The following is a 13,626-nucleotide window of genomic DNA, read 5'->3' as shown; positions in this document are numbered from 1 at the left end:
CCCATAAGAATGTGCCCAGAGCCTTCATAAATTTTGTTCAGTTATTTATATCCACAGTCCCTAAAACAGTATCAGGTTGGTAGTGGGTTCAAGTGACTGAGAAAAGCAAACATAGATGGCACTCAATAGCATTTTTGAAGAAATGTTGAATCGTATAAATATTGAATGCACATTTATATAAGCATTTCTTCTTAAATAATCAAGGGCCCAAGTGTTTTAAAGTAGTGGTAGGGTAAATGGGGTTTCACATATTCATCCAACAAATATTGAATTTCTACTATGTGCCAGACTAAATGCTATGGACACAAAAATTAATGCGACATGCTCTTGACCTTGAACAGCACATAATGATAAATTATTACAATAAATGATAGGCATTATAATTGAGGTATGGACAAATTCATGTGCTATGAGAACACAGAGAGTATAATTGATTCCATAAGAGAAAATGGTGGGGAAATTAACAGAGTAGTGACTTTTCAGATATGCCTTAATGCTGGCATTCCAAACCTAAATCCCTATTGGGACCAGGTAGGTAAATAATGTAAGGGATTTGGTCATAGTCTGGACGACAGCAAACTGAAGAATTTATGCATTTCTCAAAGGGGTAGCTGCTACTTAGTCTAGCCAACTGTTCCCGTATAGGACTGTAGGTCCAATGTTATCAGGTTTCCAATTTTTCAAGAATAGGTGGAAATCACATTTTTGCATGAAACTACTTTGGCAACTGATTAAAAAAAACCTTTTAGATCAAATGAACTATGTCTATGTTTGCCAGTCAAGAGATAATAATCTCTGCTTTCAGGTATAAATCTACTAAGAAGAGAGAAAAAGTTATTTGAGACACCCCTTAATGAACTCAAATTTTTACAAAGCACAGAAAAATTCAGTACGTGTTACCATGAAACCCATTTAAAGACATTATCCTAGGGTTCGCTTTTAAGTCACAGAAGGTTTTAGAACTAAATTTTTATGTGTTTATCTGAAATGAAGAAAAGTGTTCCTAATCCAAAATTTTCTAGAGCGCAAGTAATAAAAAAACCTCAAATCTAGACACAAGTAAAAATTAAAAGGTATTTTTCAAACTCTTTGTGAAATTAGAACTATCTTTTTATGTCAAATTTGAAATACGTCCTGTTATTGTAAGGGATTATTCCATAATTTAAATAGCATTAATGTCTAAAAACTAAGCTTAGTAAACTCTATAAACTATAATAAAACTACTGGCAAACGTTTAAAAATTGTTTGTACAATGTCAGTGCTTTAAAACTATTTTGAGAAATAATTTCCACCTACCTTTTTTGCTTTGGGACCCTAAAAGTTGGAAAAACAAAAGAATTGATAAATTTAAAAAATAATTCAGACGTTTAAACAAAACTATCCTGATTACCTAGCATATTAAAATTAGGAGAAGCTGGGTAAAGAGTATAAGGGAACTCTCTGTACCCTCTATGCAACTTTTCTGGAAATCTAAAATCATCTCAAAATTAAAAAGTTTTTTTAGAAAAGAATTCAGACAAAACTACAAGCAAGTCTAGGAAAGACTAAGATAGTTCACCCACTGAAGCATCTTTTGTAAGTAGAGTTTACACTCTTTCTTACGACGATCAATGATCCATGTTTAACGAAATGCCCGATCACGAAACAGCGCCAGTCAAGAAGGCACTAGTTTAAAGGGTTCTAAAGAAGAAATCACTGACATTAGTATTGGTACTAATGTCAAGCTTGAAAGTGTGGGAATGATTTCATTTTATAAAGAAACCATCTTTCTGTAAAGTTAGATTGCTGATTTTATAGAAAGAGAACCAGTAATTTAAAACAGGCAAAACTATGACAAAATGATTCTATTCAGCAATGTGTCCTAAAGCAGATCTATGCTTTTTTGGATTTTGGAAAGTACAGTATTTCAATCAATATTTACAAGTAGTTTTTAGTAACAGTACTTGTAATCTCCTGATTTGGCCCATGTGTTCATTAGATTTCTGGTAAGGAATTTGTAGGGGACCATGTGACTTTAAGATCATACACTTTCCACATTTGACGACTTGTACAGGAGAAGTTAGTGGTTCAAGCCATAAGGTTATCACTGTATAAAATATAAATGTTAAAACTGACACAAAGCAGTAGCTTATATCTTCTTGAAAAGTGCATATATTTCACTAATCTGTTCAGCAGGTATTTATTAATGATTTACACACAAAGCACTCTGAGATGCTGGAGATGATATGAATTATAATGGAGACTGGCTCTCATAACTTTTACAAATGTGTTTTATTTTTATCATACTTGCTATCAATTAATAGTTAACGTGCTTCCATCTTGAAATAACTACTATACAGCAGAATAGGTAAACAGCATTGGCCCTGTTCCCAAGTAGCCACATTTTAAAGGTGGGGGAATTGTCATCTCTCACCAGTGCTTTTAATGTGATGCAGGTTGAGTTTACGTACATATCCTCACCCATCCTGCAAATCATAGGAGCATAATGTAGTAGAGAAGTTCTCAAAGTTACGAGGGCATAAGAATCACCTAGGATGCTTGTTAAAATGCATATTCCTGGGCTAAAAGTGTACACACTCACTTCTCTCTCCCCATTGTAATTCAGTTCATATTATTGGTTGAATTGTGGCCTCTCAAAATTCATCCATTAAAGTCTTATCTCCCAGTATCTCTGAATTTTACTTTATTTGGAAAGAGGGTCCTAGCTGATGTAGTTAAATTAAGATGAGGTCATACTGGAATAGGGTGGATCTCTGATCCAACATGACTGGCGTCCTTGTTAAAAAAAAGGGGAAATTTGGACACAGACACGCACACAGGGAGAACGCCAGTGAAGAATGAGGTAATGCTGCCACAAGCCAAGAAGTACCAGAAGCTGGCACCTGCAGGGGGCGCATAACCCTGACAACACCTTGAACTTGGACTTCCAGCCTCTAGAACTGTGAAACGGTAAGTCTCTATTGTTTAAGCCAGTTAGCTTGTGGTATGTCGTTACTTGGCAGCCTTAGGAAACTAATAATGTAGATCTGGAGTCCAGTCTGTTCCTGGAATTTGCATTTTAACTGGTATTCCAGGTTTATTAGAGGCAAATTTTCCAGAAACCACATTTTGAGAAAGATTCCTAGAGGGATCTAAGAACGAGAAACTTATGGACCGATTGGAAGATAATAAATAGGTGCTTATTGTTCCCTTAAGTTATCAGCAGTTTTCAGTCCCCTTAAAATCCATTTACTTTCTATTCTCCCTGACATGAATGCTCTCCAGGCCCTATTTCTTCTCATCACTTCTGGCAAATTCATAATCATACTTTAAACCACAGCTTGAAAAGCACTGCTCTTCCCTTCCTGTTCCCGTCCCCTCTCCTGCCCCAATTTCAACATTTCCAACTTTGCGTTACTCCATTGTAGTCGCTTCAATTATTACAGTTATAAAACTGTATTGTAATTAATTTGCTAAGTCTATCTTCCATACCAAGGAGAGATGGTAATTTTCACCTTTGTGTCCTTGGCTTCAGCCTAGTGCCAAGCACAAAGAACATGCTCCATATTTTCTCTTAATCAACTAATTAAATAATTAACTAATTACATTTTCCACTTCCTCTGGTTTTAATCATAGAAGAAGATGGAAATCATGTTTAAGAAAATGGGAAGTGAGAACATCTTATAGCTACATGTTGGCCTGTGTTCTTGGAGAAGACATGACGCTGAGGAGTGCAGAAGAACACAACAAGAAGCTTTATCATACTTAATAAACACAGGGCAGGTTGCATACCCTGAATTATGAAACAATTCAAATTTCCACAAAAAACCACATAAAATAACTTGTCAAAGCAGAGTAAATTGAAAAAGGTTTAAATTAATTGATGAGGAGGCAAAAAAACACATTTCCCCCAAGCTGCAATAAAAAAGCAATTTCATGGGAATGTCTATCACTATTGGAAGTTACTAAATTGAGACCGATATTTAAATTTAGCAAGAGGTCGAGATTTTAAGACATCATCTGACCGCACTGATCATCCCCGCTTGCAGAAACTGGTTATTACTCCCACCTGTCCGCCGGAGCCTGGCCAGAAGGCCACAGATCTGGGGAAGGTCCTTCCCCCGCCCCCACCCCAAGGGTATGGGCTCTTTCCTAAACCGACTCGCTCCCCTCTGATAAAATATGACAGGCTCTTGTTACATAATTTAACACGGTGCAGGAGAATCAATGCTCGCCCCTTCACCCGGCTCCCCCACTTTCCCTGCTCACCATGCTGAGGCAGACACTACCTCCGTAGTCGGCCAAGTCGGAGCTCAGGACTGTGAGGACAAACGCTCCCGAGTTGTGAGGAGAAACGCTCCTGGGTTGTCAGGACGACAAGCCCCGCCCACTGGCGCCAAGGCGGGAGCGGAGATCCGCGCGTCTCGGTCCGCGCAGTCGTGCTGGGGTTCTTCCGGACGGCGCCCCGCCCCCTTCCCTGACAGGTTGCCCCACCCACCTCCGCCGCCCCGCCTCGGTCGACTGCCGCAGGAGTCGGAGCGTGAGGAGGCTGTTACGGCTGCCGCGTGCCGGAAAGTGCGTGAGTGCCGGGCCCGAGGGTTTTATTCTGTTTTCCGAATCCTGAGGTCTGGAGGCGGTGAAGTATGCCCTCGGCGAGGACCAGCGGGTGTGGGAAAGGGTTTCTAAGCGTCTTCCGACGTTGACAGTCCCTCTCCCTATTTCCCTAGAGTAGCTGGGATGAATCTTTCTGTGCGGTTTCGAGAAGGAAGGGCGCCGCCGGCTACGCGACTGGGTCTAGTGACTGACACCGGCTCGGCTGCCTGGGCCGCCACCGCTTAGACCAGCGTGGGGCGGGTCTCGATTGGCAGTTTAGAAAAAGAGGTAAATAAATTGGCTCCCAGAGGGTTGTTTATTTCGAAATTAATAACCTTCGGATTCTTCTCCCTGCACCTGGTTCTGTTTACTTCCTGGGCACGCAAGGTATATGCCGTTTTTGCTTAGAGGCGGTCTAACCAAGAACTGGAAATGATTTGAAGCAGTTCCCGGGTAAAGTATTCCTTACAGGTGGCGGTCTCTGAGACCCAGCAAGACTCGCTAAATTATGTGCCCAGGGTCAAGGTCATTCGAATGTCAGTCTCCCCGCATGAAACTCTGGCAATTTAGACCAACAGGAAAACTAGAAGAAATTAAGAGATTGAGAAATTAAGGTCCTTCCAAAGCCTGTCTGACTTCTCTGATTTTCCATCTAAACCCTGTTTTAGCCTGACAAGACATGAAATGCTTTTAGATTATTGCCACCATTTCTCATCTCTGAATTCTCATTTTATAATGCGCTGTCCCTTGCACTTTCATTGACTAAAGGTATTATTAGTAAATAAGTATTACTGACTGAGCTGGTCTTTGTGGGTTAAAGTGTTATTCTCCCCACAGAAATCCAGACTGTGTCATAGCTATGACATCTCACCTCCACATCCCTGGTAGCAAGATTAAAAAGTCTTAACGTCGACTTCATATAGAGTTCTGAAGCTGTGTGGTGTGGAACTAAGCTTTTGTTTTAGTTTTTCAACCAAGCTACTAATATTTATGATACAAAAGCTCAGTCAACTCTGATGCGGGTAAGGAGGTGTGATGGTAATCACAACTTTAAAATGGTGGGCTTCTAGAGGAGAGACTTGCTCAAGTTCTCATTCCACCAGCTTCCCTCCTAGGGAGAAGGATTTGCTATGGATGTGTTAAAACAGGCTGGACTGTGTTCTAGGGGGCCACTGTGCTGTGAGATTATACCAGTGAGCTTGTTAAGTTCTTCTCTACTACTTCTCTTACAAGCTGTGTAAGAAGGCCCATTTCCTGTTCTCTTTGTTACCTTCAGACAGGTGTAGTACCTCCCCCGTATGAACATACACAGCCATCTCCTTTCAACTCACTTTTATAATCTGGCTTCTAGGTAGGCCTAGACCAAGCAGTATACCAGCTTTTGGGGGGCAAGCTCTCTTGCCACCTACCTCGTGGATTATGTATCCTTTGGTGCTGCAAGTGTATTGGGATAAATTTTTGTGTGAAGCTTTTTAGGCTTAACTACTTTGGGGAAATGTGCTTCATCTGTTTGAGTCAAGTCAGAACTTCATGGAGAACAGTGACTAATAACAGCTCTAGACACCATAACCCCTAGTTAAATGACAGTTCTCACTTAACCCAGAACTGGAGTTAGTCATGTCTTACCTCCTTGGCCCACAAGTCATTGGGAAAGAGCCATCAGTGTGGATTGTATGCCCATCCCCATCCAGATTCTCAGGATGATGGGGGACTTCTCTCAGTCCCTAACTCGTTTGGCTCTCTACAAAGAACAGTAACCTCCATGACTTCATGCAGGGTTAAGGAACAGCTCCAGGTCCCTGCTGTATTTAAATTGTTCACCAATTCTGAACCCAAGGAAACCTGTTTCTCCCAAAGGCTAAAATAAACTGAAATGCCTGAAGGTCAGCATGCAATAAAAACAGATTTCCTTAACTCATAAAGTAACATATCAAAGAATGGGACAAGCTTACCTTAGTCACAGCAGCTACTTTTTTGCTGGGCAGATCCTTTATTATGTATAATTTGTAAAAAGGGCAACAGCTAAAGAGGATGATTTAAGCCACATTTCTAAAAAGTTTTACAAATTACAAATTGTGAATTAAATAGAGCTATGCTCTTTGCCAGGAATTAAACAGCTTATAATTTGCAATTTTAAATTACATCTAATGTAGATTTAATTTACAATTATTTTAAAAGCACAAGGTTCTTAAGAGTCATCATTCTTCAGTAAGATTAAAACACATGAAAAATGGCTGTCAGCAAAAAAAGTTTTAAAAATGAAATTCGGTGTTGATGTTCCCGGTTAAATACACTCATCTAATTTCACTCCCTTCCAAACCCACTAAATCTTCAGTAAACCAATTTAAAAATAAAAGAAGAATAGAAGAGGAGATGACAACCGTAAAACTTCAGAAGCTGCAAAACAGATGAATGTGACCTAGCACACTAGAAATCCCAGTTTATACTGCATAATGCTCAAAAGGCACTGGAACAGGGCCACTGTAATTGGAAATGAAGAATGAAGTAAATCAGAGAGGATTAAGTGAAAGTTATTTGAAAACCACCCCTAAGTGTCTGTACCCGTCACTCCCACAGAAGACAGGAGGTTTATTTCTGGACAAAATAATACTAGTCTCTGGAGTGGGGTGTCCTCAGGCATACTAAGTACACCAAAACCACACTGGAAGCAGATGAGGTGAGTTTGGGTATACATAATGCTGAATGCAAGGCCCTGGTTCCTCTTCTGCTTCTTAATGTTACATTAGCAAATGCTCAGAAGATTCGAAGACTTTTCTCTGGGGAATCTAACCAGCCGAGGAGAACCGTCTAAGATACTACCATCAGAGGTTCCCCGATAAAGGGCCCACTCAGATCACCCTAAGTAAAGCCCAAAGTCCCTAAGCTGCAACCATGTGTGCAGATCTTCTAAAAAGTTTTTTTTGTCCTTTCATCTGTAGGAGCAGATTGAAAAGGACTACCTTTTCTGGAGGAAAGCTCTGAAGTGATAACAGACAAAAGCAGAAAAATAGCAATTTGGAGGAAGACAAGAAAGCTAATATTAATGAACTCAGAAAAAAACTGCTCTGCTACATTGTATGCTTGTAACGTGAGCTAACTCATAAATTATTAGTAAACAGGAGAAGTATACAAGTATTAACATGGAAATAATGTTGGCTCCTATGTGATTTTTTTTCCCTAAGAAAGAGGAGCCAGAGAAGCAGATTTATAAACTTCAGCAAGAAAAGGTCTTCACTTAGTTGCTGTACTGGCAGCAGGAGCCTTTCAAGTATGTTTGTAAAAAAATTTAAAAAGTGCTCACCCCCAGGGCTCCCTCCTCAGAGAGGTATACCCTGTTTTTTGCAACTGTTGACCTGGTTACAGTTGAATCACCTATCCTGACCACTGATTAGCAGCCTTGTGGTTTAGGTAACTCTCTCCTTCCACATGTACCTGAATATCTCCCAGCCCTACTCTTAGCATTTTGCTAGCATATATATCTACACTATTTTTTAAACAGTTTTACTAAGGTATAATTGACATCCACTAAGCTACAATTATTAAGCATAAATACAATTTGATAAATTTGACACATGCCTACACCTCACCCCAAGCAGGACAAACATATCCATTATCCCCAAGGATTTCCTCCTGCCTCTTTTGATACCTTCCTGCTCTCCGGCCTCCCACTCCCATTCACAGACGATTATTTTCGAGCATTTTAAACATCTCTGTGGTATCCTCCAGCTATGCTGAGAGCAATCTGTCCCAAATTAGCTCTCCAGGCACCAATTTCTGTTGTTTTATTAATAGTGCTCCATTTACAGTTGTATACGATTTGAGTGGTATGCCCCAAGCCTATCCCCCCTCCCAATAAACAGTTATTTTTAATGTTTTTGTAAGAGGAAATTTTTTCTGAACTACATATACTTATGTCTCAAAGTACCTCCCACAAAATACTAATTTCAAAGGGAAAAAAGTAACTTAACTGAGGAGAGTCCTGACAAACACCTTTATCAAGTGATCAAAATTAACATCAACCATAATGGAACAAATGGGAATTGTGTCCACCTAATAGGACGCAGTGAAATGAACAAAGCACCATGTCTAATATTTTTGCCCAAACTACATAAGCTGAATCTAGCCATGACTTAACATCAAAATGAGACATATTTCTACAAAATAAATGGCCTGTGTTCTTCACAAATGTCAGGTTCATGAAAGTCAAGGAAATTCAAAGGAATTTTTTCAGATTGAAGAAGGCTAGAGACTTGAAAATTAAATGCAGTGTGTAATCATGGACTGGATACTTTTGCTATAAAGGGCATCTTTGGGACAACTGCCAAAACTTGGGGTTGTGGATTCGATGGTAGTAATGTAACAGTGTTTGTTAATTTCCTGATTCTGATGGTTGTATTGTGCTGCAGGAAAACATCCTTGTTCGTAGGAAATACATTCTAAAGCTGTGCTGTCCAGTATGGTAGCAACGAAGCCATTGGTACCTATAAGCGCTTCTGGCATGATACACTGAAATAATATTTTGGATATAAACAATATAAGAGTAATTTCACCGGCTTTATTTTTTAATATGGGCTACCAAAAAACATAAAATTACATGGGTGGGCTGCACTGTGTTTCTGTCGGATGGCACTGCAAAGTGTTCAGGCTGATTTGATACCGGGTAAGCAACTTATTCTCAAATAGTTCAGGAAAAAAAATGTTCTTAGTAGTACTAAGCTGCAACTTTTCTCCAAGATGGAATGAAATTATTTCAAAATAAAAATTACGTTAATGAGGGACATAAAAAGGTATAAAAGTCTTTTTAGGTCAATAGGAAAATGGGCATCACAGAACTTTAAAGGCGGCTTTAAATGACGTTAACATTTATTTGGGGCCTGTCATGAGCTGAACGCTTATGACGTTAGGATTTTAAGATTGAGCCACCACAGCCGTCACAAGTATTGGGAATTATTTTCTGGTGAGGCTATCGTGGTGCCTTTACAGAGCTGCCTCTCCCTAGCAGCACGAACCAAGTACACATAAAGAAGCTTATCTGTCCCACTGGATGTCGCCGGCTCCTCGTGTAGCCCCTTACGGGTTGTTCACTTGGCCTCTTCACCACCGATCTTACTGCCCATCTCCTGTTAGTTGTGAACCTGCTTGACCCTCACACCCAGTTTTGCCTCTTTAGCCTTTCTTAGGAGGGCACTCTTGATTTGATCAGGCCTCTTCCCAGTGTCCAGTTTTAGCCTTGCCTTGAAAGCAGGGTAAAGGCAATTCTCCTTCTGACAAGAAAACTGAGGCTCAGAAAGGTTAAGTAACCTGTACACTATGCAGCTGGGATTCAAATCTAGTTCTAATTCATTCCACTCTGGTATACAAGGAGGTACACCTACATATCCAGCTTTGACAATCCATTTTCTCTAGTTGTCCTGTATCCTTCATAGAACTTATCACAATTCATGATATTGTTTGTAGTATACCCCTCTGGAGATGTTAGTTCTGTGAGAGCAGGTATCTTACCTGATGCATTCATAGCTACATCTCAGTGCCTGGAACATAAAAGTGCTTAATAAATATTTATTGAATGAAAAAAAAGGGTACCATTTTACCAATGTGTAAAATCCTTTTTCTTTGATTCTTTTTTAAGACTACAATGCAGTTATTTGTAAAAATTTTTCTTTTTCTTTAGGTACATTAAATATAAAAGTGAATACTTCCCATGATACGTGCAAATGGCCAGTTCTTTAAGAGGAGAAGTACTGAATCTTTATAAAAATGTAAGTAATTATGTTGCCAATTTTATAAATGTTATATGACATAGATTGTTTAGAAATATATAATCTTTCTTTTTTAAGCTGCTGTATCTTGGACGAGACTATCCAAAAGGAGCAGACTATTTTAAAAGGCGTCTGAAGAGTGTTTTCCTTAAAAACAAAGATGTGAAGGACCCAGAGAAGATCAAAGAACTTATTGAACAGGGCCAATTTGTAATGAAAGAACTAGAAGCATTATACTTCCTTAGGAAATATAGAGCTATGAAACAACGCTATTACTCAGATACCAACAAAACTAACTGATCACTATTACTATAATTTGAAAATCAGTGCCAGCTGTTTATGTATACCAGCTACTTCAAAAATAATTCTAAAATGTCAAGATAATACATTTTGTTAAAAATACCTTACTGAACTAAAATAGGTTTCCACTTCTGTTCAAACTGAGAGCTTTATCAGCAACCTTTATGCTCAATTTTTATACTAAAATAGCAATTTAACTATACGATGCTGCCAACTACCAATGAAAAATTGATGAGCACCCAATTTTGAATGAAAATATAATGTACTTAATTTTTAATAAATTTTTGCGGATTCTTAGCCCATCTCTGCATTTTACTGAAAAGAGAATGCCGTTTAATGCACATTTAAGTAAGCAAAATAATTTCTTGCAAGTTTATTGGCCTTAACTTTTGAAGGAGTTCCTTATTTTTGACCCCATTTGGTACATTAACAGCACAGAGTCAAGGTTCACTGCAAAAGAAAGAATGACTTAAGTGCAGTTAGTAGAAATAATAAGTATAGAGTAAGATTACTTCTGAACTCGAAACAGCCTGCCAGCAACTGGCATCACATATATATACCTATCTAATTATTTCCACTATTAATTTTTGCCACTGGCTGCCTTTGGGCCTTAAAACAAATCACCCGTTGTGTATCAATTACCTTCTTCAATAAAAAGTAATAAATAATGTTATTCTATTCTTTTGTCATAAAGGCAGATTTGTTTTGCATCCACTTCTAAACGAGTTAACATGGCACAGGACCTAAACCTAACGTGGTTTCAAGTAAACACTTAAACCTTTACATAATGTTCACAGCACCTTTCATAAGTAAAGAATATATCCAACTTACACGCTGCAAAAAAAGATGTACTAATATACTATAGCGTCTGTGGCTTATACACTACCCCATGTCAATTATGGGGCTAATGTTTCAAATTTCCATCAAGAAGTACACACTACTGGGAATCCCCTGGCGGTCCAGTGGTTAGGACTTGGCACTTTCACTGCTGTGGGCCCAGGTTTGATCCCTGGTTGGGGAACTAAGATCCACAAGCTGTACGGCACGGCCAAAAAATAAATAAATAATTAAATAATTAAAAATTAAAAAAAAAAAGAGTACATACTATGATAGTCACCGTAACTATTTTTATTACATTACAATAATTAGGAGCAGTACAGTTCATGACAAAAATATTACAAATTTCAGATCACTTCACAGCACATACTCCTATAAACATTTAAAAGTTAATTTTAATTAAAAGAGTGGTCATTTTTAAATTTAATGTTTGATATGACCAACATTCCTAGGTCAGCGCAACCAAACGATGGAAAACAACTGGATCACACTGCATATGTCCCACAAAAAAAAAAAAGCACAATGTACAAAATGTGCATGTTTCAGTTTACACTATACAAAAATAGTTAAAATACATTCCAGGTAAACATGTTACATTAAGAAATAGTACTAGTAAGAAATTGGCACTCAAAGGAAAAATGCAAAAGTATTTTCAACATGAAAACACAAGACAGTGGAATTGGAAATTTTTGGATAAAACATTACATAACCCATTTAGCTCTATAGGGAAGGGGACCGTCTGTAATTGACACTTCTGTAGGTAATAACTTTGTTTTTCCTAAATTCATCTAAAAATTGCCTATTATCATCCCAAACAGGCACTTAAAACTATTAAACTAAAACAAGTATTACTAGTTACAACTCTTTTTAAAGAACTGACGTGAATATATCTTTAGAAAGAAAGAAATTTCATTTTCTGAAGGAATTTACAGCTGTTCAATTTATGCTGTTCAATTTCTCAATGCAGATTTCATGCTACCCAATATCAACACCGAAGTTATTAAATATAAGTTCAGCTTTAAAATAACTAATGGGTTGTTAAAAATCATTAATACATAATCATCAAGAAATTATTACTTTTTGGCAAATGGAAATGGCAGATAGTTCTTACTGCCTACAAAAAAACCCTAAATGTGTATATATTGTTTAGAAAAAATGGATAGAAGAAAAAAAAATCACGAATACAAATGAGATGAACTTGTGCAAACTGCAACTTAACATGCCTCACAAAGTTTAGTTTCTACATATTTTAGGACAAAATTGTGCAATGGTGGCTAAGATTTTGATAACCTATAAAAGTTAGGTTCTAATTCCTATGCAGTGTGACTCAGTTAAAATAGAGCCTAGAATTCCTAATTGGAGATATTCACTCAAATTTTATTACATACTTCTGCTACATTCTTCCATAAACATGTTAATTTCTAAAACTATGTAATTTAGCAATTTTTTTCAACTTCAACAAGGATTTTTATCTTTAAGGCTATAATAATTAGATAACATTTGTTATTTCTAGGATTATCTCTCCCCTTTTAAAATCTCTACAAAAACAAACATTTTATTAAACCATTCAAAATTCACATAATAAAGGATAATTACCACTGCCATAAAAAAATTGCCCAGCTACATCAAAAATTCAAGAGTCCTAAAAATCCCCTCAGTTATACACTGCAATTTCTGAAGTATGGCCATTTCTTTCTCGTGTGTGGAAACAAGAGGAGGTACTATATAAGTGTAAACACCCTACCTAGATAATGTTCCATAAACCTGTAGTTTAGTATAGCATCTCAGAAATCATATTGATTTTTACATAGAAGTTTCCTTTTCTGTGAATTAGATCCGGCATCTGTTTATTTTTACCCAGATAAACGACTATTTTAGAATTCAATGTTTAATTTTTAAAGTCTATTTTAATTACTTATACAAAGAGACCATACTACACACAAGGGGATTTTAACATTATCTGACATACAACTTAATTGGTACTATAATTGTCCCAACAGAATCACATCATTATGCCAAATAAAAAACAATATTCAAATTTTATTCCTTTGAAACAATGAATTAAACTGATTTAATTTTAACACGTAGCTTGATTAAACAGTTACATTGGAATCAGAGCAAAACAATTATTTCAGAACTGGAAGAAACTAAGCTTAGA

The 13,626-nt window shown here is 37.6% G+C and overlaps 2 protein-coding genes across 2 annotated transcripts in view; one reads left to right on the top strand and one right to left on the bottom strand.

The window, feature by feature from the left end:
- The window catches only part of DNAI7 (dynein axonemal intermediate chain 7), a gene marked incomplete at its 3' end in the record, with an annotated part of 76,953 nt that extends 72,673 nt beyond the window's left edge, over positions 1-4,280 (bottom strand). The window contains exons 1-2 of the mRNA XM_079715555.1: positions 4,249-4,280; positions 1,297-1,314 (exon numbers count right to left, since the gene is read on the bottom strand). Coding sequence (XP_079571681.1) covers positions 1,297-1,314; positions 4,249-4,251 — 21 coding nt within the window. The 5' untranslated portion in view covers positions 4,252-4,280. The remainder of the gene's footprint in view (positions 1-1,296; positions 1,315-4,248) is intronic.
- A 6,006-nt stretch (positions 4,281-10,286) lies between these two features.
- ETFRF1 (electron transfer flavoprotein regulatory factor 1) lies at positions 10,287-10,631 on the top strand (the record flags this gene model as incomplete). The annotated part of the gene is made up of 2 exons (XM_079715116.1): positions 10,287-10,331; positions 10,410-10,631. 2 exons carry the CDS (start codon positions 10,287-10,289, stop codon positions 10,629-10,631), a joined length of 267 nt encoding a protein of 88 aa, XP_079571242.1.
- Positions 10,632-13,626: the final 2,995 nt, after the last annotated feature.

This window comes from Hyperoodon ampullatus (genome assembly GCF_949752795.1).
Source record: "Hyperoodon ampullatus genome assembly, chromosome: 11".
NCBI lineage: Eukaryota > Metazoa > Chordata > Mammalia > Artiodactyla > Ziphiidae > Hyperoodon > Hyperoodon ampullatus.
Note: the sequence above shows the minus strand (reverse complement) of the source record. Positions and strands in the feature narration are given on the sequence as shown.